Source organism: Arachis duranensis, chromosome 8 (assembly GCF_000817695.3).
Source record: "Arachis duranensis cultivar V14167 chromosome 8, aradu.V14167.gnm2.J7QH, whole genome shotgun sequence".
In the NCBI taxonomy this organism is placed as follows: domain Eukaryota; kingdom Viridiplantae; phylum Streptophyta; class Magnoliopsida; order Fabales; family Fabaceae; genus Arachis; species Arachis duranensis.
This window is the reverse complement of record NC_029779.3, coordinates 31,499,222-31,524,442: the sequence shown is the minus strand read 5'-3', so window position 1 is coordinate 31,524,442 and position 25,221 is coordinate 31,499,222. Positions and strand designations below refer to the sequence as shown.

At 34.5% G+C, this 25,221-nt stretch overlaps 4 protein-coding genes across 4 annotated transcripts; 3 read left to right on the top strand and 1 right to left on the bottom strand.

Moving 5' to 3' along the window:
- The first annotated feature begins 1,261 nt into the window (after positions 1-1,261).
- On the top strand, positions 1,262-5,817 carry LOC107462142 (external alternative NAD(P)H-ubiquinone oxidoreductase B1, mitochondrial). Its single transcript, XM_021129326.2, has 10 exons — positions 1,262-1,846; positions 2,238-2,578; positions 2,781-2,987; positions 3,174-3,424; positions 4,045-4,264; positions 4,347-4,451; positions 4,564-4,827; positions 4,908-5,029; positions 5,172-5,291; positions 5,480-5,817. Exons 1-10 carry the CDS (start codon positions 1,819-1,821, stop codon positions 5,565-5,567), a joined length of 1,746 nt encoding a protein of 581 aa, XP_020984985.1. The 5' UTR covers positions 1,262-1,818; the 3' UTR covers positions 5,568-5,817.
- A 4,477-nt stretch (positions 5,818-10,294) lies between these two features.
- Positions 10,295-18,075, top strand: LOC107462141 (vacuolar sorting protein 18). Its single transcript, XM_016080708.3, has 22 exons — positions 10,295-10,536; positions 10,666-10,829; positions 11,123-11,335; positions 11,440-11,579; positions 11,793-11,888; positions 12,174-12,241; positions 12,397-12,501; positions 12,727-12,871; positions 12,980-13,123; positions 13,231-13,350; positions 13,470-13,526; positions 14,172-14,231; positions 14,616-14,723; positions 15,087-15,229; positions 15,335-15,413; positions 15,512-15,574; positions 15,735-15,865; positions 16,068-16,173; positions 16,641-16,829; positions 17,126-17,353; positions 17,596-17,751; positions 17,926-18,075. The coding sequence occupies exons 2-22, from the start codon at positions 10,667-10,669 to the stop codon at positions 18,073-18,075; spliced, it is 2,664 nt and encodes an 887-aa protein (XP_015936194.1). The 5' UTR covers positions 10,295-10,536; position 10,666.
- A 53-nt stretch (positions 18,076-18,128) lies between these two features.
- On the top strand, positions 18,129-18,898 carry LOC127741171 (vacuolar sorting protein 18). Its single transcript, XM_052253104.1, has 2 exons — positions 18,129-18,282; positions 18,437-18,898. The coding sequence occupies exons 1-2, from the start codon at positions 18,151-18,153 to the stop codon at positions 18,611-18,613; spliced, it is 309 nt and encodes a 102-aa protein (XP_052109064.1). The 5' UTR covers positions 18,129-18,150; the 3' UTR covers positions 18,614-18,898.
- A 795-nt stretch (positions 18,899-19,693) lies between these two features.
- On the bottom strand, positions 19,694-20,349 carry LOC107462143 (uncharacterized). The gene has a single exon (XM_016080711.3). It carries the CDS (start codon positions 20,245-20,247, stop codon positions 19,963-19,965), a length of 285 nt encoding a protein of 94 aa, XP_015936197.1. The 5' UTR covers positions 20,248-20,349; the 3' UTR covers positions 19,694-19,962.
- Between the last annotated feature and the right edge of the window lie 4,872 nt (positions 20,350-25,221).

Here is a 25,221-nt window from a genome sequence, read left to right as displayed (position 1 = left end):
TCTACTTTTTTTGATCTGACATCTTATTTTATTATTTATTTAATTTTTTTTCTAATTTTTATAAATTAGATTGGAAATCACCTATTATTCTATTTAAAATAATTGCACATTAAAAAATAAAATATTAAATTAATATTGAGAGAGTTTTGTTTTTTCTAGAAAAAGTGTTTTAAATCCTGGTACTCCCGCTCTCTTCTAAGAAATGTTGAACCGTGATGTTTCACATTCTATTTAGGAAATCATGGGTGATTTTAAATATAATTAAATAATAAAAATAAATTAAAAAAATCATAGAATTTAAAAATAATAGTAAAATTTAGCAATTTGAATAGATTATAAGAAAAGAAGATTTATTACTTAAATATAATAGAGAAGAAAAAAATTAGTTGATACAAGTAGTGGAAAAGTAAATACGAAAAAATCGCATTTAATGAGAGAGAATTTTGATGCGAACAAAACAAAATTAATTTCTGAAATTGTTCTTATAATTTGTTTTTCTTTTTAAATTCAATGATACAAGTACAATATTTGTTAATATTTCATTTTATTTAAATAGAAACAAAATATATTAATTTTTTTAAATTGATTTAAATTAAATTATTAATATTTTATTATTTTAAAAAGTTATATTTTTATACCTATAAAAATTATATTTTTATAATTAAAAATACATATTTTGTTTATAATTTATGAATATATTTTGTTTAAATGAGATATGTGTATTAAATTCATTCTCACATATGTGTGCACATGTATTTAAAAATTTGTCATAAACAAGATATACTTTAATTTAATTCGTAAAATAAGTAATAAAAAGCAAAAATATAAATTACATTCAAATGATCTATATTGACAAATACAATATTTAAAATATTTATTTAAAAAAAAATCCTTCATTACAGATGCCGACATAATTAAAAAGGCACTTTATACAGCAAAATATTGAGAAGTACCATCTTGCCCCTTTTCCTTCAATTCTGAGTGCTGACAATACAATAAGTCAGTGATTGCAATAATTATTTAATTCCACGTGTCAAGATTGTCATAAACTGAGAGTAACTGTACTAAGTCCAAGTGTAAAGTAGATAGATAGGCAAGGCAAGGATGTGTGTTTGGTTGTTGAATCTTCACTCATTTTGTTCTCTTTTTCGATTGAATCTTAACTGAATCTCATCAAATTGATTCGTGGTTCCAAATGAGGTTCGCTTCCTTCTTCACAAGGGGTTTCCAACGCCATCCTTCCTGCTCCAAGATTCTTCATGTTTTTATATAGCAAGTTTCCACCCTAATGGGAAGGCTACTATAGTAACACTAGCACTTATTTGTATATTATTTTTCATGTGGCAAAATGCCAAAACTTGATCGTGAAATAGAAAAAGAAACACAACTTTAAGACAAAGATTTCCATCCTTCATCATCAACATATATATTGTCATATATACTTTGTTACAAGTATCTTCTAGATAGGACTAAGAAATCATTGAATCGCCTCAATGAATGAAGGAGATTTAGTTTACCTTGACTAAAGTTTCTTTATTTCTTTTTATTATTAAGTTACTCTAGTTGGTTATAAATATAAGGATTGAACTCCCCGGGGGGAAGGGGGGGGGGTATTGATGCTTTATAGATATTCACAAATGACAGTTTTTGACAATCTTTTATTGCCAGAGGAAGTATACCAATGAGTTAATATATGATCAAGAAGAGCCTATACCTGTTGGGGAAAACATAGAAAACTGGTGATATATGCGTTTAACTTTGATGCACTGACCGTGTAAAATGTTTTACATAGTCGTGCAATCACAATCGTTTTCTTAGATGACCATTCATGCGGTCAATATAAAAGGTAATTATTTTTGCTAATGGGACGTTATGTGATTGAATGCACATGTAAAATGGTTTTACACTGATAGTGTATCAAAATTAAATTCGGTGATATATATAGTTTACATCGAAGCATATAGGTCATGTGATTTAACGAAATTTTTCATTGGCTATCGAAGGCCTATACAATCCTCCTCTTGTAAATGAGAATCTCATTATTGACTTACATAGGAACCGGCTGCAAAGTGATTCCTGGTGATTGTTTCCTTGTTTATAGAAGTGGTTTTCAGTGTAGTTTGACCTTGTATATTCCCATACACTCAGTTATTCTTCTTAAGCAACAGACTAGTCATGATCTATAATAGTATAATCTCTGACTATATCCATTAATGTCTCTGTCTCTTCTACTGCAGCTTTGGTTGTTAAAGAATCGTCTATCTTATTGAGTTTAACTGTGTATAATAACAGCAGTGGTGGAGGCTTGCTGTCATACTCAGAATCACAATCTGAATCTATTACCGGACCTCCTGCTTCTAATACGAATTCTGATGTGCCGGCAAAAAAGAAAGTGGTTGTTCTTGGAACAGGATGGGGTGGTACTAGTTTTCTCAAGGATCTCGATGCATCCTTGTATGATGTTCAGGTTGTTTCCCCTTGTAACTATTTTGCATTCACTCCTCTATTACCTAGTGTCACTTGTGGGACAGTTGAAGCGCGAAGCATTGTAGAGCCAGTTCGAAACATGGTCAAAAAGGTAAGGAAGCAAAGCAAGAACTCAACTCAGAGTAATGCATGTTTTTTGAAAGTAAAAATGGATCATATTTTAATTTCAGGTCACCTTAGGAACAGGAATGCTAGATTCATGGGGATTTTATTTTCCCTTTAGTTTATTCTTTCTAAAGGTAATTTAACAAGATAATTTATCGAAAAGATTTGTTGTTTCTTTCCTGTTGCAGAGAAAAGGAGACATTAAATTCTGGGAGGCGGAATGTCTGAAGATCGACCATGCAAACAAAACGGTATTGTGTAGGTCCAATATTGGGAACAACTTAGTTGGAAGTGGCGAATTTTCTTTGGAATATGACTACTTGGTTGTAGCGATAGGAGCACAAGTGAATACTTTTAACACCCCTGGTGTCAAGGAGCATTGTCATTTTCTAAAGGTACTTTTTTGTTTCGCTGTTTGTTTCTAATATAGAGTTTAGAATCATTTGATGGCTTGAATATATTTGCAAGTTTATCAATTCATTCAGTACATATTTGCACCGTTGACGAAGATAGAATAAGGCTTATCATCAAGGAGTCATTGCAATTTTACTTTCAAAATGTATTATATTTTTCACTTGCAGGAGGTAGAGGATGCACAGAAGATCAGAAGGGCTGTGATAGATTGTTTTGAGAAGGCTGTTCTTCCATCTCTATCTGACGAAGAACGAAGGACAAATCTACATTTTGTTGTTGTTGGAGGAGGTCCAACTGGGGTGGAATTTGCTGCTGAGCTTCATGACCATTTCCAAGAAGATTTAGTCAATTTATACCCATCTGTTAAAGATTTTGTGAAGATAACAGTGATTCAATCAGGAGATCACATCTTGAACACGTACGTATCAAGCACTAACAGTCCAAATTATTTCTATTACTTTGAATCACCAACATTTAAACTTTGGTGTCTTCCAAAATTATTATGCATATGTTGCTTGGAAAGGACACTCTGCTATTCCATATATTATTAACACTTTAACATCATTATGTCTGCTATTACTGTTCCTTTCACTGTTATAATCTTCCAGAATACATGGCAATTACTAAATTATGCATGATGCACCTGATATTTTCAGTAAGAGATTCAACTATTTACTAAAGAACTTGAACAGTGTTTTGATAATTCAGTGTTAATAGTCCAATATTTTTGTGTTATTGGTTGTAGAATGCAAATTATCCCCAAAACAAAACAGCTATACTAACAATCATTATTAGGATCTAAAATTTGTTTGATCATCCTATTGTTAGGTCTGTTATTCATGAATTATTTGCCTGTTAGAAATCTTCAAGCAGGGTCTTCCCACCACTAGCATTTGTCTTGAACCTTTGGTATTGCTAATTGCATGGAAAAAGACCAACCATCGATCAAGTTTGACTAATTTTCTAACTTCTTATATGTCCACACCACAGGCTCTAAAAAATCCCAGGTTGGATAAAAGTTCCTCTGTGATCTTGTAGGTTTGATGAAAGAATTAGTCTATTTGCTGAAGAGAAGTTTGGAAGAGATGGTATAAAAGTTCAAACTGGATGTCGAGTTCTCAGTGTTGATGACAAAAATATTACAATGAAGGCAAAATCAACTGGAGAGATCTGCTCTGTACCCCATGGACTGGTTATCTGGTCCACTGGGATTGCAACTCGTCCGGTTGTGAGGGACTTTATGGAACAAATCGGTCAGGTGTTGCATAATTCCTCACATTTCTGAAACAGTTTCCTTCTGCTTCTGTAACCTGTACAAACTTTGAATACTCTGTGTGCAGGGTAAAAGGCATGTGCTAGCAACAAATGAATGGTTGCGAGTGAAGGGTTGTGAATCTGTGTATGCTATCGGTGATTGTTCTTCGATAGATCAACAAAAAATAATGGTATGTATTACACCTTTAACAGAACTAATGAGCTCATTACATGCAACATGATACTAAATTCTTATCCAAGTTAATAGCGATATATGTTACATACATTTACCTCTACTTGTAGGATGATATCTCAGCCATTTTTGAGGCTGCGGATAAGGACAAATCCGGTACCTTAACTGTTGCAGAACTCAAGGATGTGATAGATGACATAATTGTAAGATATCCACAGTTCGAACTGTATTTGAAGAGCAAACACATTTTGGATTTGAGTACTCTATGGAAAGACTCAGAAGGAAATTATAGAGAAGAAATAGACATAGAAGGCTTTAAGATGGCCCTTTCTCATATGGATTCACAGATGAAGAGTCTGCCAGCAACTGCACAGGTATGCATCATTTTAGCAGTAACCGAAATCTTGTTTAATATGAATGGTGATTAAGTTTCTAATTGACTAGTATTGTCTAGGTTGCTTCCCAACAAGGTGAATATCTAGCTAGATGCTTTAACCGCATGCATCAATGTGAAGAGCATCCGGAAGGTCCTCGGCGATTTAAAGGCTCCGGACGTCATACGTTTCTTCCCTTTCGGTAAATATTATATATGTTAAGCATATGGCCAATGTCAACTACATTAATATGATCCTCTTGAGAAAATGTAAAATTTAGTGTGGTTTATAGCAAGTGGTTAATGCATTTAGTAAAAGGCAAATTTTTGTTGATTTTTTTTCAGGTATAAGCACTTTGGGCAATTTGCTCCTCTGGGAGGGGAGCAAGCTGCTGCAGAACTTCCTGGAGACTGGGTTGCCATGGGTCACAGCACTCAATGGCTTTGGTATTCTGTATATGCAAGGTACCGAGTACTGATTATCTAAGTTCAAAATATCGGAAACTATTCTGTTCGATTATTTTTATCTGTAATTGTCACTTTTTGGATACATAAATCCAAGATGTAGCGGAGAGTGACAATGACAGGTAAAAAGAACAAGAATAATGTATGTACATCAGTACATGATTACATGTTGTTTAATTTGTGTTCAGCAAGCAAGTAAGCTGGCGGACAAGGATGTTAGTCATATCAGATTGGACAAGAAGATTTATATTTGGAAGAGATTCTAGCCGTATTTAAGTCCTAAATCAAAAGCTGCATTTGAACAGCTTTGAGGCTTTCTGTTTATCTGTTAATTTTCATTGTAGCTTTATTCATTATGTAGTTAGTGTAGTGATATTTTGAAGGTACAAACAAGTCCTTTGGAGACAGTTTGGGAATGTGAAGTTGTCTTGATGGAGCTTGCTCTTCTTTTATAGCTATCTTTCTCACTTGTAAAACTATACATTCATACTGATAAATGGGGAATAGATCCTTTAGATCCTCTTAACTGAATTTTTCATATCGCATAAAACATTACATATGATATTGAAAAACAAAAAGTTACACATGATCAAGTCATCTGAAATATTTACATTATTACATAAGAGGATTTACTTCGCCTAATTGTAGTCTCATTCAATTCTTGAACTCCAGAAATGTAGATAGTTGGTTTCTAAAGTGTTTCTTTGAATCTGTCTTCCTTTTTCTGTATATATTATTGCATAATTTTATGCCAAAAAAAGTATTAAATCAAACAAACAATTAATATATCTTTTTTTAATTAAAATCTTCATACAAATATCTTTTGTGTGGTAGACATATTTTATCATGACATTAGAAACATTTGAATTTTATTTTAATTAAATGGAACTTTAATTACATAAATATATGCTATTAATTGCAGATAATTTTGGTAGTGTTAAGCACATTTGTTGGTTTTTCTATTTAAATAAAATAAAAAGGGAACAATATACCAGATTTTCTAAATGAAATTTTAAAACGTAAATCTCCTAAATCTATTAATATATAAATCTTGCTAGGGTGTTGCGTGTTAGATAATATATTAAACGCTATATCCTAGCACGATTTATGCATGGAACTCTTTCAACAAATGCACATAAATCGTGCCAGGGCAATGTACTTTTCAACTTGAACATAACTTGTGCCAGGATAGGAGGAGTTACATGTTTTTGACCTAGTTCACCCTAGGGTAGCACGATTTACGTGCATAATGTGACTAGGATACCCTAACACGATTTACATGCAACAACCTATCTCCAATACCCTAGCACGAGTTATGAATTTAGAGAACCCCCTGAATACCTTCCCACGAGTTATGTTTCACAAAGAGATACTCCATTGACAGTGAGAAAGCTCTTGGAGAGGAGGAAAGCTAGGGAAGAAGGTGGTCAACGGCGGAAGAGAAAGAAGAATCTTCTGGGTCAACGGCAGAGCCATGGCCAATAAAGTTGCGGAGGACGGCGACGGCAGCTGCCAACAGCAGCGGTTGAAGGTTTGGTAGGTGGCAGAGGGGGAAAATGCACCGTGGGGCCATAATAGTTTTGGTTAAGCAGAATGAGGAACGAATGAGACATGTACCGATTGAACAGTATTGCACACATTGTGGAATTTATCGACGAACAGGTCAGTTGTCAAGCTTGTTTACAATCTATATAGTTGATGATAGTAACATATGTAGTTATCTTAATGTAATCTATATAGTTTGTAATTTAGATATTTGTTAATATTTTAGGATTAAAATGCTTAGGAATATTGTGGTTGTTGCGGGGTTTAGGGATGGATTTCACTATTAATATATGTTTTTGTTGTTATGATGCATTAGTGAGTTGCGACCGTATATTTTTGTTTTATCAGCTAACCCGATGTGTAAAGAGCATTCGTATGCAACAGAAGATGATATTGCATGACCGTATAAAGTCGTATCTAGATAGTGTCGGATTACTACATGTTGCAAGGTTGAATGATTATTGGTTTAAACTTGATGAACCATTGATTAGTGTATTTGTGGAGCGATGGCGTCCCGATACCCATACCTTTCATATGCCATTTGGGGAGTGCACGATAACTTTATAGGATATGACATATCAATTTGGCCTCCATGTTGATGGATTTTCAGTTAGTAGATGTCTCAGAGTAGCTTTGTTCTAGGAAGACATTCATCGGATAATATTATTATAACCTAGGAGGTTATTCATTCGATGAGAAGTAAGAAAGGTGAAAAATGTATAGCTATTAAAATTGATCTCGAAAAAGTCTATGACAAATTAAAATGGTCTTTTGTAAAAGACACCCTTGTAGATATTGGCTTTCCCTCCCATATAACTAATCTCATTTATGATTGTATATCTTTTGCTAAAATGAGAGTTCTCTAGAATGGGGATAAATTCGAAAAATTCACACCGTTTAGGGAACATCAGACAAAGAGACCTTATTTCGTCCTACATTTTTGTTCTGTGTATTGAATGCTTATCTCAACTTATTGATGCAGCTGTGGAGCATGGGTTTTGAAAACCAATTCGTTTGAAAATAGATGCTTCGAAGATTTCTCACCTTTGCTTCGCAGATGACTTAATTTTATTTGCGGAAGAAAGCTTGGAACAAGTCGAGGTCATTAATAATTGCCTTAATGTCTTTTGTGATAGTTCTGGGTAGAAGGTTAGTTAGGATAAGACTAGAGTCTTCTTCTCCAGAAATATAAGGAACAATGTTAGAACAAGCATCTCGGAAGCCTTGAATTTCTCCAGAATGGATGATTTAGAAAAATATTTGGGTGTGCCTCTTCATCACTTCAGAGTTTCAGAAAATACTTTTAATAATATTATTCACAAGCTGAATGCTAGACTAAATTTTTGGAAAGCCTCCTCATTGTCTTTGGCAGGAAGAAATACTCTGGTGAAATATGTTCTTTCTTCTATTCCATGTTATACTATGTATATTACTTTTTTACCTAAAGCTACTTGTAATGCTATTGATAAAAAATGCAGGAATTTTCTTTGGAGAGACACCAATCAAACTTGCAAAATTCATTTGGTGAGCTGGAAGAAAGTTTGCAAACCAAAAAAGTCGGGTGGCCTGGGGATTCGCCATGCTAGTACGCTCAACCATGCCTTTATGACGAAAGTTGGGTGGAGGCTTATTAAAAATAAAAATGCCTGTGGACTAGAGTTCTTCGGTCAAAGTATGGAGCGGAAATGACATTATTCTGAAGGTGGAGCGAAAACAATGTAGCTCTAACTTGTATAAAGGAATTTGTGCCAGGTGGGATATTGTGGAATCTAACCATATCTGGTGCATCGGAAATGGTTCTAAAATAGATTTCTGAAAACACAACTGGGTTCCTAGGTTAGGGAAGTTTGAACATCACTCAACTCAAGTAAGCGATGATATTGATTATTCTGTGAAGCTGACTAATTTTTTTACCGTTTCAGGATCCTGGGACATTGTGAGACTCAAGGAGATCCTGCCGGAGGATGTGGTCAAAAGAATCGTGGCGCTATCCCCCCAATTTCCCTTGGAAGCCAGCTGATCATATTGCGTGTGCACCCTCACCTGATGGAGCGTATAGCCTCAAGTTAGCTTATCAAGTCATTCAAGACACTCCTAGCAACCCTAATCGGCTCTTTAATTTGGTTTGGAGCTAGAAGGGTCCCGAATGAACTCGCTCTTTTCTTTGGCTCGTCGCATGCCAAGCCATTTTAACTAATGCCGAACGAAAAAGGTGCTACCTAACTCAAGACTTGTCTTGCCCTCACTGCACTCAGCATGAAGAATTAGTGGAGCATGTTTTACGTGACTGTTACTTTGCCAAGAACATATGGAATTCCTTCATCCTTGCTATCCAAGCACCTTCCTTCTTCAACACAGACGTCGTTCATTGGTTGGAGAGCAACTTGGGGCGTCCAAGTCACTAGCCTTGCCTCTTTGGTGTTGCTACTGCCTCTTTTGGTTCTGTTGCAATAAATTTGTCTTTGATAGAAAGATATTCTTGTTTCCATGGCTATGCACCAAATTAGAGCTCAAACTGATGAGATTTTAAAGATTGATAAATACTAAAGAAAGAGTTCTGTCAATGTTAAACCACAGTGTCTCATTCGATGGCTTCCGCCACTGAAAAAAATGTTGAAACTTAACGTGGATGGATCCTTTTTAGACTATCTAAATAGTGCTACTTGTGGTGGTTTATTTAGAAATTACTTGAGAGGTTTATTTGGGTTTCTCTTGCAATCTTGGAAGCTGCTTGATAACTTATGCTGAATTGTGAGGCGTTACCCGTGGTTTACAAATTATTAGTGCTCAAGAGTATACAACTTTTATTGTGGAATCTGACTCTATCTCTGTCCTTCAATTTTTGAGAAATGGGTGCCTTACTAACCACTCATGTGCTCTCCTTGTAGATGACATTGGTGTTCAAGTCAGTAAAATTGTAAATATTTTTTGGTCCCATTTCTTTTTAGAAGTTAATTCGATTACAGATGCGTTAGCTAAAAAAGGACAAGATCTACTTTTTAGTCTGCATATTTTCGATACTGCTCTTCTTGATATTAAGTTAGCTTTAAATTTTAATTGTATAAAATTTCTTCCATTAAGAGGAACCTGAGTATTTTTATTTTCTTTTTTGTTTATTTGTGGCTTTATCTTTTACTTCTTTTGGAATCGTTGATTCGCCTTATCATAAAAAAAAATAATGTAAAATTTATATCAATGTCTATCTAAAAATAAAAATAAAAGGAAATTATAGGATAATATTCCTTTTCAATTAGAGTGAGTTTGAAAAAGAAAAATATTTGTTAGATAAAATTATGATAAGTATTTAATTAATATATGTTAAAATTATTATTATAAAAATTTTAAATATTTTATTTCAATAATTATATAATAAACACATTAAAAAACTTAAATTCTATGTATTTTTTATAAACTTTAACAAAGACACACATCAATTAAATGTTCGTATTTCATACTAAAATTTTTGAAACTGTGAAGGACCATGATGGTCCATGAGTTATTAGGACCATGGAAGATGCCTCCTAGCTTCAGTTCTCCCAGCAAAACTATCGCAATTGATCGTCTTCTCCGGTGTATGATGGGAAAAAAAAGTTAGTTCCATGTGGAAGCAGAAACCACAGTGATTTTGTTTTGGTATCAGCAGTGATCAAAACCACCGAATTCCAAGTTTTCAGCTCTAAACCATTCATCCGTTGATCAAGTAAGCTCTTTTTGGCAGATCCCATTATATCAAGTTGTGTCTTTGTACCTTAAACATGAATTGTGCTTAATTTCAATTGAAAATATCTTCTTCTTTTTTTAAATGTACAAATGAATTTGAAATTTATAGGATGGATCATGGGAGGCAAGTGTTTACGGTGGACCTTCTAGAACGATATGCTGCTAAAGGGCGTGGAGTTATCACATGTATGGCTGCTGGAAACGATGTCATCGTCATTGGGACCAGCAAAGGATGGGTCATCAGGCATGATTTTGGGGTTGGCGATTCAAATGGTAAAAGTTTCAACTTTTTGGAATCATCACATTGCCTTTGCCATGATTGTTTGAGCATGTCCTGTGTTATCCAAAAGTTCAAATTGGTTGACATCCTGTTGTGAATTCAGTAACTTTTTCTTTTGGGGTAGCTAATTGGCGACTCTGTTTATGTTTTTATCTAGAGATGGAGTAGGGGCTCATCTTCTTTTTTTAGCCTTTTGCTTAGTTGATAGTTGTGTGGTTGAGCTTATTCTGGAATTTGGAGTTTGTGCAATTGGGTTGGTAAGAATGTGATATTGTTTGGAGTGCAGAGATTGATCTCTCTGCGGGTCGACCTGGGGAGCAGTCGATCCACAGGGTTTTTGTTGATCCTGGAGGGAGTCACTGCATTGCCACTGTTGTCGGTCCTGGGGGAGCTGAAACTTTCTATACTCATGCAAAATGGACCAAGCCTCGAGTTTTGAGCAAGCTGAAAGGTCTTGTTGTGAATGCAGTTGCCTGGAACAGGCAACAGATAACCGAAGGTAGAGTTTATTGTTCATCATATAATTGATTGATGCCAATTGCTTGTTGGTGTAAGTAAATGCTCATTTCTGCTTGAGGTTTTGATTGAAATTCTCAAATGCAGTTTCCACCAGAGAAGTCATTCTTGGTACTGAAAATGGTCAACTTCATGAATTGGCTGTGGATGAGAAGGATAAGAAGGAGAAGTATATTAAATTTCTCTTTGAATTATCAGAACTCCCAGAAGCTTTTATGGGCTTGCAGGTTCTATACATTGTTTTGGTTCATTTTTCAAGATTTTATTTAGCGGTTTCCATCTCTCTTTTTCTTTTATTTTCTTCAAGGAAACTGAAGCTCGAGTTTACTATTCCTATTAACAAAATAAATAAATACTAAGCTAGAGTTTTTCCCCTCAACTTTTCCTTCAAATATGACTCAAGACATTAAATTACTGGTTCCTTTTCTTTTTCTTTTCAGATGGAAACAGCTAGCATAATTAATGGGACTAGATATTATGTGATGGCTGTTACTCCTACTCGGCTATATTCTTTCACTGGCTTTGGGTCACTAGAAGTAAGTCAAATACTATTGATATTGACATTTGCTTTGCGTACTGGAATAACCTCCCCTTACTACCATTTATTAAGAGAAAAGATTAGTAGTACAGTATCTATAAACAGGTTATTCCTGTTGGATACTTTTTAATTGCTTGTTTGTGCTAAAACAAGGTATAATTCTATGACACTATCAAACCATGTTTGATAAAAATAAAAAGATCACATTAATAAATCTTACCCTTTTCCTTATATGCTTATTTTAGTTCAAAGTTTAATTATGCTGATTGTTATCCAAGTGTAGACTGTGTTTTCAAGTTATGCAGACCGTACAGTACATTTCATGGAACTTCCTGGCGAAATACCAAACAGGCAACTACTTCTTTCCTTTCTCTCTTTTGATCATATTAGTGTTATGTCTTGGGAACATTCAGAAAAAATGTAGATATCTAGTGGCTGAATATTTCCTTGTTATTTGTAGCCTTTACTTTTGTTGTGTGTACTCATCTTTTCGTTGTTATTTTCAGCGAGCTGCATTTTTACATTAAGCAACGAAGGGCTGTACATTTTGCATGGCTTTCTGGAGCTGGTATTTACCATGGTGGCTTAAATTTTGGTGGAGGGCAACACAGGTAGGGTAGAGAATGTCTTGAAATTGTTATCTATTTTATGAAATATAGAACTTGATTCATTCCATTTTTTATTGTGTGGTCTCATGTCTGCAAATCTTGATTCTAACTATGCTACTTATGCTTTAGGAGTGAATCTCAATGTAGTCTTTTGTGAAATCCCTTCCATATTGTTCTTTTCTAAGGAACTTATTAGCCTTTCTCTCCGAACTTTTGATAACTTGACAGTTCTTCAAGTGGGAATGAAAATTTCATTGAGAACAAGGCTCTTTTGGACTACTCAAAATTGTCTGAAGGATCAGAAATGATCAAACCATGTTCAATAGCATTGTCTGAATTCCACTTTTTGTTGCTTTTAGGGAATAAAGTCAAGGTGTGTACACTCTTCTCTATCTTAATTGTGTTTTGTATAATGCTTATCCCATACAAAGCTTTGTTTTAAGGCGTTTATGCATGCTTGCTAAATTATGAACATTTGTAGGTTGTAAACAGAATTAGCGAACATATTATAGAGGAACTTCAGTTCGATCAAGTTTCAGAATCAAAATCAAAGGGTATTATTGGATTATGTAGTGATGCCACAGCTGGCTTATTCTATGCATATGACCAAAACTCTATCTTTCAGGTTTGTATTGTAATTATTGTCTTATTTTTGCAGTCTCTCGTATTTTGCATTTAACTAGGTTGGTTAAATAGTAATCGGGGCTGATGTTGGATTTGGCAATTTAATAGGTGTCTATTGATGATGAGGGTCGAGATATGTGGAAAGTGTATCTTGACATGAAAGAGTATGCTGCTGCTTTAGCAAATTGCCGTGATCCTATTCAAAGGGACCAAGTATATTTAGTGCAGGTATTGCCCACTAGTTTTTTATTCTGACCAGAAAACAGTTACATAGTCATATAAGTTCACAGATTTATTTTACCAAAAAGCTGTAATTTGGTGTTTAATTGGAATATTTTGTTGTGCAGGCTGAAGCTGCATTTTCATCTAAAGATCATTTCAGAGCTGCATCATTCTATGCCAAGGTAATTTTCTTTTTACTTTCAATATATTGGTGTACAAGATTTACCTTGCTTATGTGAAACTTGGTAACCTAAAAGTAAATGCATTGTGTTCTTGGATTTTGGTCCACTATATTTATCAGTGGACTTGTCTCTCATGGAGATAAACTTTAAAGATTCATATCACGGTCTAATTGATAATGAAAATGGCCTATAGCATATTGCTCCCTGCTCAGGTGATCATAATACATCTTTCCCAATGAATCTTTTCAAACTTTAAGAGATTGATATGTGGAACTTTGAAAAGTCCCTTCTTTTTACTCCAAATTCTGTATAGGATCGGTTCCTTGACAAAGGCCACTTGGTATATCTTTTATAAATGCCATTTAGGTAGAGTTTGGTGGAGAGACAGAGACGGAAAGACTGAGACTGAGAGATAGAGACTAAGAGACAGAGATTGAAATAAATTTCAGTATTCTATTTGGTGCAAAGTGGGAGACAAAAATTGAAACAAGAATGAAACTCTAATTTAATTTGTACAAAGGGTAAAATTGGACCTTTTTTTTTTTTTTTGTGATAAAGGTACATGCCTATGATTCTCTCGTTTCTAGTCATGCTTACCTTTATTATCCCAAAAGAATAGTAACTGACAGGAATATGATTTTGCAGATCAATTATATTTTATCATTTGAGGAAGTCACTTTGAAGTTCATAAGTGCTGGTGAACAGGTACTTCTCATTTTATTGATATTTTCTATTATGCGAATTAGAAGAAGGCCCTTTTTTCCCCTTTCTTAAATAGGGATTATATGGCTGCATTACTTGTCAGTTTGAGCATTTCTAGAAGAGTTCATGTTTAATTTGGATTTTCTCATTAAATTGTGCTCTGCTGCTTTATTCCAGCCTTCTTTTGCGTGAAAGTCTGATAAAAGATAAATTTAGTTTTCATCATAATATTCATATGCCTGACAATGATATATAGCTTCTTGTTGTGAGCATAGGTATAGGAAACTGATTTTGATTTATGCATGTTATATTTTGCCATTATATTTCACTGCTTGAAAATTTGATTCATAAATATGAAAGTTCGATATTTTCTCTTCTTACTTGCAGGATGCTTTGAGAACTTTCTTACTGCGGAAGCTTGATAATTTAGAAAAGGGTGATAAATGTCAGATAACAATGATATCCACATGGGCAACTGAATTATATCTGGACAAGGTTCTACTGCATGCCTGACAAATTTATCTTGTTTCTTGCCCTTTTCTGTCAATGATATACACGTGAGTGCATGATGAAAACATTGTAAACAGTTCTAAGTAAATAATAGAAAATAAATACCACATTTTTGTTTCTAAGAAAACCACAAATTCATGTCATCGAATGACCAAGTCATGTTTCCTGTTGCTTGATAGTAAAGCAAGAATTTTGGTTTTCATTGTTGGGAAAAAATGATAATGCAGGGTTTTTGAAATGGAATCACTGAATTGGCTGTATTCTTTGTCCTTGAGTTGTGTCATTATTTTTTCCTTTTTTTTCCTCTCTATATATGCAAATAAATTTTGAAATTACCTTGATCTTTAGATAAATCGGCTGCTTTTGGAAGATGAATCTTCTTTGGAGAATAGCAATTCAGAGTACCAATCAACCATTCAGGAGTTTCGTGCTTTCCTCAGTGACAGCAAGGATGAATTGGATGAAGCCACCACGATGAAGCTTTTAGAAAGGTAGTGTATAATACTTCTTTATGTCTTTGGACGAATTTTGATGATCTTTGTTGTACACATGTATAGTTTTACCTAGCTTAATTCTGCTTTTGCTGCTTTTGACAGTTATGGAAGGGTTGACGAGTTGGTATACTTTGCTAGCTTAAAATGTCATTATGAGATTGTAGTTCACCATTACATTCAGGTACTCACTTTTGCTACATGTGGTTATTAAAGACTATCTGATACTAGTATCTTACTTCATTGTTCTTTCCTTCTGTTTTTGTGGAATTTTGCTTTCAGCAAGGAGAAGCTAAAAAAGCACTGGAAGTGCTTCAGAAACCTTCAGTGCCTGAAGACCTTCAGGTATTGTTCAAGCTTTTGTTATGGGCAAGTGATAAAAATTTTGCCTCTATTATTTCATTCCTCTTGACCTTTATTTTCTATTACTTTTGTTTGGCACTGAGGCCTCTCAATCTCTGCCTATAAAATAGTAAGTAATGAATGACATTCCTGTCCTATGCAGTATAAGTTTGCTCCAGACCTTATCGCCCTTGATGCATATGAAACTGTGGAGTCATGGATGGCTACGAAGAACCTGAACCCAAGAAAATTGATTCCTGCAATGATGCGTTATTCCAGTGAACCTCATGCAAAGTACGGCATTCCATTTTCTATCATTTTCAGAAATGAGTTCACCAATTCAATTATTTCCCTTTTGCATTTTCTCCCTTATTCATCAATTGAATTGTTTTCCTTTAGCTTTTTTCCACCTGCATCCAACAGATTTTCATAAACTTTCATGATATTCTATTTGAGAATTTTAGTTTTATTTTATATCCACTTTTTTCACTTGCAGGAATGAGACACATGAGGTCATCAAATATCTTGAATATTGTGTTCATAGATTGCATAACGAAGATCCTGGAGTTCATAACTTGCTACTTTCTTTATATGCAAAGCAGGTTGAGTGGTTTGCTTCTTGTATATATATACACCCCTGATGTGGTGGTTAGAAGGGTGTTTCACATTCTTTGTACTATTTGACATTATAATTGCCTGTGCTTTCACTTCTCATGCATGTAACCAACAACTGCTCTTTGCGCCAATCGTTAAAGCTGAAATGACAGATTTGGACTGCAACATGATAATAGTTATATTGTAACATTGTCCTTATTAAAACTGAAATGTCATGTTTAGATTTCAACTGCAAACATACTTGAACAACAGAAGTTTTAACATGCGCCTTGGGGAAATCAGATAAATTTGATTAACTCTTAAAAATCTTCGCATTTCTTGCAGCCAATGCATGAGAGTTTTGGTTCATTTTGATTAGATTTGACAGAACTTACGACTCTTGTACATGTTTGATATTGATATTGTGCCTAACACTTATATTTGTATTCAATTTGTTTCCCATTTGTCTATTCAGGAAGATGATAGTGCACTTCTACGTTTCCTAGAATGCAAGTTTGGGAAGGGACAAATAAATGGTCCTGAATTCTTCTATGATCCTAAGTATGCCCTGCGCCTTTGCCTCAAGCAAAAAAGAATGCGTGCATGTGTTCATATATACAGCATGATGTCTATGCATGAAGAAGCAGTTGCTCTTGCCCTACAGGTTAGACTAATCCGTAATATTGTGTTCAAGCAGCTATGAGATGATTTTATCAAATGTTCTTCATCAAGAGCTTTTGAATCCCAACTCTCTTGCTTATTTCCTTTAATCCTCTTGCAATTTTTTTAAAATATTGGAGTTCTACAAGAGTCTGAGTTTGGAAAATGTTATTCAACATATTCAGTTAGGAATTCTTTATTCTGCAAGATTTATACATCATAAGAAAAATATGTTGAAGTGGTTATCTCTTCTAAAAGGTGACTTTTATTTTGTTGTTTTAATTAACTCTTCTGCATTAGGTTGATCCAGAGCTAGCAATGGCTGAAGCCGATAAAGTTGAGGATGATGAAGATTTGAGAAAGAAGCTGTGGCTCATGATCGCCAAGCATGTTGTTGAACAAGAAAAAGGAACTAAGCGGGAAAACATAAGGAAGGCAATTGCTTTCCTTAAAGAAACTGATGGTCTCTTGAAGATAGAGGATATATTACCATTCTTTCCTGATTTTGCCCTGATTGATGACTTCAAGGTACAATTATCTCTTCTCTGGTTTACTCATGTTGATTAACAACATTAAACTATGATCAATATGGTAAACGATGCCTGCTAAATACAGTCTTTTTCTCCTATGTTTCCTGCAAATGAATGGAAGAATGTTTACTTCCTCTTTGAATTTTAACGCACAAAAATGTTATATACAAAGTAATATGATGCTTTTATGCCTTGAATTCTTGGAATTTCAACTTATATATTTTTCCTGAATTTTTTCAGGAGGCTATCTGCTCATCATTGGAGGATTACAACAAGCAAATTGAACAACTAAAGGAGGAGATGAATGACGCTACCCATGGTGCTGACAACATTAGAAAAGATATTAGTGCACTTGCTCAGAGATGCACTGTTATTGATCGTGATGAGGAATGCGGGGTATTGATCTTCATCATAATATGTTTTTGCAATACTGCATCTATCCTTTTCAAATGTTCATATGTTCACCTAAGTACCATACTAATATTAAAATCACTATGCTTTTTGTTTACATGGGAATTCAGTAGCTGAATTTCACTAATGTATGAAATAATTTTTCAATGTGCTCTCTAGGTATGTCGCCGGAAAATATTAACTGCCGGCAGGGAGATTGGCATGGGGCGTGGTTATACGTCCGTAGGGCCAATGGCTCCTTTTTATGTGTTCCCTTGTGGACATGCCTTCCATGCACAATGCCTGATTGCCCATGATATTCCATTGTGAATCTTCCTCCTGTATTTTATCTGAAAGTTTGTTGTTATCAACAAAGACACTCGTTTAAATTGAATTGAATGGGAAATGTTACAGGCCGAGTATATTCTGGATCTACAGAAACAACTTACTTTGATAGGCAGTGAAGCAAGAAGGGAATCTAATGGTACCCTTTCTTCATCCGAGGATTCTATACCTAGCATGACTACTGTAGACAAGGTTCGTTTAGAACTCTTATGCATCAAGTAACATCTATCAGTATTGTTATTATTAAGTGGAATTGCTCTTGAAAGAGTTAATCTTTGGGTGATTTTCATGGACTTTGGACTAATAACTTTGTGTTCTGTACTCTTATGTGAAATTGATGGGGCAGCTCCGAGCACAATTGGATGATGCTATAGCTAGTGAATGCCCATTTTGTGGAGAATTGATGATCCGAGAGATTTCTTTGCCTTTTATACTTCCTGAGGAAGACCATCATGTTGCATCTTGGGACATCAAACCAAACGTTGCATCTGGACCCCAGAGGAGTATTTCCCTGCCTGTTTGATTTGGATAAATTGTTGCTGATACTACACCAATGTAACATTAGCTCAGTGTGTTTTTTTCTGTTATTCTTTAATCCATTTTCTCTCTGTTTACATTCTCTTCCCATGTTAGTGTTTACTGTTTATGTAATGATTTTGATTTCCAGGGTAATTTTATTGACCCAATCCCCATTGTAAATCCTGTGCCTTATTGTAGCCTTTTTGTTACACCAATTTTTGTTCCTATACAATTTGAATATATTCCTTTTCCTGATAAAATTTTCTCTCTTACTATTTCTTGAGTAAAATTACACTCAATTCATATACAACGAGACATTTGTACAATAATACATCAGCCAACATCAGATGAACAGGAAAAGGGGGTGGCCATTAAGACAAGACTATAATTTTAAGGCTGTTTCAACTATGACTTGGTCTGACCAAAATATGAAAGTAAAAGGTCATAATCTTGTTTCCCATCCCTAATAATGCCAAGTTTCATACCTTCCAGTTTCCCAGATGTTTCCATTTTAGGCAGTGTTGTTCAGAAATCAGAGAACTTTTTCGCACTAAAGGGGCGTTTCGAATCTCTGCCTACAGCCTATATGTTCCTTTGTTCTGAAAATTGCGCCAATATTCAGAGTTTCACACTAATAATATTCCCTCTATCACCATCTAAAAGACACCAGAAAAACGTCTTTGCTTGATTCAAGAGGCAACTCCAGAACTGGTAACAAAGACAATGATTTTTTATTTAAAAAATAGAAAAAAAAATAAAAATTCAGTGGAGTAGTAGAGTCTGGAGCTAAGTAACTAACTACTCACTGCTTGATTTATTTGAGTCCTCTAACAGTAGTTAATCATGTTGGGTACCAACAACCATAACATAGGATTTGTAGAAAGATAATAATTTGTATATCCCCAACAATAAATAAATAAAAGCTCAGCAATTTTTTAAGCTCATGAATTATGGAGGAAGAAAATTCCCTGATTATTAGCCTGATCCTTTTGATTACAAGGGAATCTAAGTTGCACGAAAATTCAGTTCAAAATGACATTAAGTAGGTTTAGCTGGAACTCCAAAGAGAAAGAAGATAACTAGATATGTCAAATTTTCCACTTTTCATAACCCGAAGTTACAAATTTTACGGAGGTCAGAAAACCATTCTCATATGTACAGTTTTCAATTTACAATATTTATCGAAAGCCAAAATATTTAACACTCTTCATCAACCGAGTCACTCGATTTGACCCGGTCAACCACTCCTTTTGGCTCTTCAGATCTGATCTCGACCCGAGACCAGGATCCTGGTTACAAACTCCTCATCCGGTGAGCTCAAATCGCCGCAGACGGCGACGACGCCGGAGGCTCTCAGCCCTGGCCCCAGCAGCTCAAGTACATAACCTTCCGGAGAGAGTCGTCGGTTTGCCCCCGTCGATCATCGGCGGAGGAACCGTTCCCCGTCGCAGCTCCGGCAACGTCAGATCCCATAAGGCCAGACAAAGGCCTGAGATCAGAGAGGCCTCCGGCAGAGAAGAGACGGGTGCGGTTGTTATGGATAGACTTGACGGCGGTTTTGCACTTGTGGCCTGGGTCGGTGTGGCCTTGCGCAACCGCCACCGTGGCAGCCATCCAAACACGGTTCAAGTAACTCATGGTTTAGTGTTTCTTAACGTTGTTTCTTATTTATTTTCTTCCGATGATGTTTTTTTCCCTTTGCTTCAGAAGCGTTGTAGAAAGTTGTGGATGAGAAAGAATGAAGAAGAAAGGGGTTATTTATAGAAGGAGATGAGATTCATTAGGACATGGTTTTGGTGCTCAATAATTGTGGTTTAGCCTTAATGGTGGGCCCCTATCTCCTTTCTCTGTTTAGAATTTTGCAGCCTTCCAAATCCATTTTTTAATTTTGTTTCTACTTTCTAATTTATAGGTTTAAATGAATTTTAGATTGTAAAATGAAATTAGTATAGCACAGATATGTTATTTAAACTGTTTAATTTATTTATTATTTCAAACAAGGATAGGGTCGAGATCGGGGAGGATCCTAAGCTAAGATTAAATAATAAGCATAGAGTTAATATGAATTAATTATTGTTTAGGTGGAAAGAGAAAGAAGGAAGAGGTGGGGTTCTAAAGAAACAGGTGGCGGGCTTATCCGAAAGTGACATTGGTGACTAATGCATTCACCCATGTATCGTTGTTGATTGACATTTCTGTCCCTCCTTTCTTTGTGCTAAAATCCAAAAGCTAATCCTTTTTTCTTTTTCTCTCTCTTCAATTCTCGTGACTCATCATGGGCCCACTCTATAATGATATTCTGTCCGTTTCCCATGGAATCTGGCCCACCTAGTACTATTCTTACGGAGGGGTATTATTGTCCTTCTAATTTATTTATTTTATGAATTTATCGTAGAGTAGTCATTGACTCAGTCACACGTTGAAGTGTATGAAGGCGACACGTTGTTGTATTTCATGCAGTATCGATGATATGGGCCTGTGGCCCGATCAGACCCATGCTTATGGGCTGGGGATGGGCATCACGTGCATGCTTCGCTCTCATTGGCCAGATATTATTACAAAAATAGAAAATGAAATAAAAAAAGATTATCAATAATTCAATATTGTTCCTTCCTCTACGTGCATGCACCAGGCTTCTTTCACTTCTCCAATTAACATTTGGCACTTGACGAATACACATCTTTTATTTTTCAATTCCATTTACTTATAAATTAATATTTTAGTACGATAAAAATCTCGTGTTGGGTGTGAAATGTTTAACTTATACCCGACCTTGTATTATGTTATATTCCATCAGGAGCATGGACTTACATTGTACACAATTTATTTGGCTTAACATTAGGCAATTGGTGAATTAATTAATGTGTTCATGAAGGTTTCCATGGTTCAGATGTTATCTTTATTGACTCACTTTTCATTTTGATTTTAGATGTAAACAAGTAGTACTTAATTATCAACTCACACACTTTAGTTAAGTAGTATTTAAAAAAGAAATAACGTAGGTTACGTTTATATTGGTCATATTATACATTATATTATCGATATCTTATTTTATATAATAGGTTTATGGCTTATTTATTATATGCTTAGGTATTGAGGATCTCGCAAATATTCACTGACGACACCTTGCAAAATATTTTAACCTAGTCTTTATATAAAACAAAGACTTACTATTATTTTGCATTATAAAGAAACCATATCAAAAGTAACGAGATAGTGACACGAAGTCTTTGTTAGATAGAAGACTTGAATTATAATTAAAATTAAAATTGCACCTCATAGCACCAAAAGATTTTCATATACTCCATAATGAATTACCTCCTAATAATAGTCGCTGTGGACCTAGTAAGTAATAACTGACTTTATAGCACTCATTTTAAGTTTATATTTTCTTAATAACAGGTTAACTAAAAAATATTTGCAGCTCAATCATCAATGCTAATGATGCTAACCTTAGGGATTAAAATAATTATTCCACAAAATTGGCACTTACACATCAAGATATTGCTTTTGTAAAAAGGATATTTGTATTCTCATATGCTCACTTTATTAAGTGGACCTCTCACCTCTCCACTTTGGGATCTTGAGGAGGAATTATTATTCTATCTTGAGTTTAGTTAAATCCATATTTGCTTTACCATAATTTAGATAATGATAGTGGCTGCTAGCTAATTGTCAATTAATTTAACATGTGTCTAATTTATAGCTACAACTTGTTTACAATTTTAGATTAAAAAAGGATGGATACTATTTCTGTGTTTATCCATCCTCAAAATTGAGGATTTTTCAGTTATAGATATTCAAAAATATTATTTATATATAAAAATATCAATTATTAAATCAGTCAAAAATCAATATATATTTATATATATGTATGTGTATTTTTTTATTATTTCATAAATTTTTCATGTATAATATAATATAATTGTGCTAAATTAAATAGAAAGTGTCTTGTGGAGAACCAATTACTTGCTTTTAGTTACTTTATCCAGCTAACACCCTTTATTGTTTCAGAAATGAAGACCAATCCTACCAAGTGAAAGCACACTCTCTTTTAGGATACTTTTTTAGTTTTCTAGTGTATATAGAAGCCAAAACATACGTGGGATGCTGCCATTGTTACGGTCCAAAATGAGCTCTTATCGGCGCTCAGAAAAATAGTCTCCTAATAAATTTAATCGATTCAAATATAAGTTAAATAGAAAAATTATAAATATTATATAAGTTTTAAAATAAATAATTATACACTTATAACAAAATTAAGATAATTAAAAATAGTTGAATTCTCTCTGTGACATATGAAGTATACATCTAAGAATTTGACAAAGACTAGATATTCAGTACAGATTGTTACTCTTGAAAAAAAAGTCTCACTTAGTCAAGTATTTGTTTCTAAAAAATATTTTTAAAAAAGGGATAAATTTACAATTCAATGACTAGATAATACATCTATAATCGACATGAGATCATATAAACATTATTATCAAAGTAATTTTAATTAGAAAATAGTAGTTGATAATCATAAGTGAATCAATAAGGGAGTTCTCATACAGAAATCAAATCAAAAACCCACACTTGGACGGCTCCACCTCTATGGGTATCCCTTTCCTCTAGCATGTCCGTACGAAATAACAGATCTAAAGTGTGACCTACATGTTAGGCTAGCAATGCTCCTGCTAGCTGAGGTCTGAGCCAGATGCATCTAGGTTAACGTCATAATCGATGTTAACTACGATTTTCTAATACGAGCTTCCCAAACCAATTCAAAACATATAGTTCAAATACAATAAATCTCTAATCTTTCAAATATATAAGGTATCCAATCAAATTAGATCAGATAATATTTTCTCATCAGAAATATTTTTCAATCACACTTTTTTAATCATAAGAAATTTCAAACATGTTTCACAATCTTTAAAAATAGAAATTCAAGTAAAATCAAACATTTTGGAATAATGCAAAACTTCATCAAAAGTATATATAGTCTCATGTATAGTTCCAAAAGTATAAATTTTATAAAAAATGAATTATTAAATTCTAATAAATCTATTATTCTAATGAATTTAAAATCGTTCAAGGCAAATATAGTGAGTATAATTCAAAGATCATAATAGATATATGTTAAAATAATTGTAGATGCCCAATCAAATAAATATAAATATAAAGCCTACTCACAACTTGGTCCCATAGACCGAAGATACCGAACCCGAAGTATCAAAATTAGAGGATTGATGTATAATGGAACGAATGAGCGCAAAATTTGGATTAGGGCAGCAACAATGTGGAGCTATGATAGTTTGGGTTATTGACAGGAACGGTGCAGTTCCAACAGCACCAACAGCTCCATTAGCAACCAAGGTTCACCCGAACGGCGATTGGTGACGGAACAGCCGTCTATTCACGACGGCTCCTCTTGCACATTTTGTTTCTCGGCAACGACGGCGACTGTTGATACACCACTATTTTATGATATATTTTGGACTGAATTGAGTGGGTTTTGTCAACTACTCTCACACTTACTAAATTGCATGTTTTTAAGTTTCCTTCCCAATTTTGTGCTATGATTGAAAACATGTCTCTTAGGCCTTAAAATTATTAATTTTTAATTCTCCTTTATTACCATTTGATGCCGTGATGTGTTTGTTAAGTGTTTTCAGGTTTATAGGGCATGAATGGCTTAAAGGATGAAGATGAAACATGTTAAAGTGAAAGGAACACAAGAAATTAAAGACTTGAGAAACGAGGAGCGACGCGCACGCATGGCTGACGCGTGCGCGTGATCGAGCCATCCTTCCAACGACACGCACGCGTGACCAGAATTTCAAACGACGCATAGGCGTGACTGATGCGTACGCGTGACAGAGCATCACGTGCTGCAATTAACAGAACTCGCTGTGGGCGATTTCTGGGCTGATTTGGACCCAGTTTCAAGCCCAAAAAACGCAGACTAGAGGCAGGGATGGAGTTGAGACTAGAGACTTCACTTTTCACTTTTAGTTTTTTTATTAGTTTTGGAATTCTAGTGAAAGAAACTCCTACTTCTCTCTAGGGTTTTGGCATTCTTATTTTGATTTTCGAATTAGATCTTGAGAGAGCTGCTACTACCTTTATTCCTCATCATTTTATTTCTAGTTTCTTCTTTAATTCTCTGAATATTATTTTTCATTTGGTTATTGAATTCATGTCTGGATCTTGTTACTCTTAAATTTTATTAATGCATTGAATTATTTTTCATGTTTATTTTTATTGTTTGTTTGATCATTGTTAATTATTGTTAGTACTAATTTTGATTTAATTAATTTCTCATAATTATCATGTCTTTTGTTTACATCTACCATGTGTTTGTGAAAATGGCATTCATGTTAATGAAGTAAATTTCTCAACTTGGGTGGGGGTTGAGTAATTGGAACCCCGTGAGTTGTTATACCCAAGTATTAATCTGTAATTAGAAATTGCTGGCTAGCTCAAATCTCACCAACTCTAGTCCTTCCCCGTGAAGTGACTAGGACTTGTGAGTTAGAGTTAGTGACGCCCACTTGTCTTCCCTTCAATTGTTAGAAGATAATTAAATGGGAGCAATGAACCTTTATCATTACATTTGGGAAAGACAAC

What these genes read in the sequence shown, in the direction of transcription:
- LOC107462142 (XM_021129326.2), top strand. Translation starts at nt 1,819, where the DNA reads ATGACCATTCATGCGGTCAATATAAAAG. An exon ending in TCATGCGGTCAATATAAAAG is followed by an intron (nt 1,847 to 2,237) that starts GTAATTATTTTT and finishes CTTCTACTGCAG; the next exon opens with CTTTGGTTGTTAAAGAATCG. An exon ending in GTCTGCCAGCAACTGCACAG is followed by an intron (nt 4,828 to 4,907) that starts GTATGCATCATT and finishes AGTATTGTCTAG; the next exon opens with GTTGCTTCCCAACAAGGTGA.
- LOC127741171 (XM_052253104.1), top strand. Translation starts at nt 18,151, where the DNA reads ATGTTACAGGCCGAGTATATTCTGGATCTACAGAAACAACTTACTTTG. An exon ending in GCATGACTACTGTAGACAAG is followed by an intron (nt 18,283 to 18,436) that starts GTTCGTTTAGAA and finishes TTGATGGGGCAG; the next exon opens with CTCCGAGCACAATTGGATGA.
- LOC107462143 (XM_016080711.3), bottom strand. Translation starts at nt 20,247, where the DNA reads ATGAGTTACTTGAACCGTGTTTGGATGGCTGCCACGGTGGCGGTTGCG.
- LOC107462141 (XM_016080708.3), top strand. Translation starts at nt 10,667, where the DNA reads ATGGATCATGGGAGGCAAGTGTTTACGGTGGACCTTCTAGAACGATAT. An exon ending in TGGGGTTGGCGATTCAAATG is followed by an intron (nt 10,830 to 11,122) that starts GTAAAAGTTTCA and finishes TTTGGAGTGCAG; the next exon opens with AGATTGATCTCTCTGCGGGT. An exon ending in CCCTGATTGATGACTTCAAG is followed by an intron (nt 17,354 to 17,595) that starts GTACAATTATCT and finishes GAATTTTTTCAG; the next exon opens with GAGGCTATCTGCTCATCATT.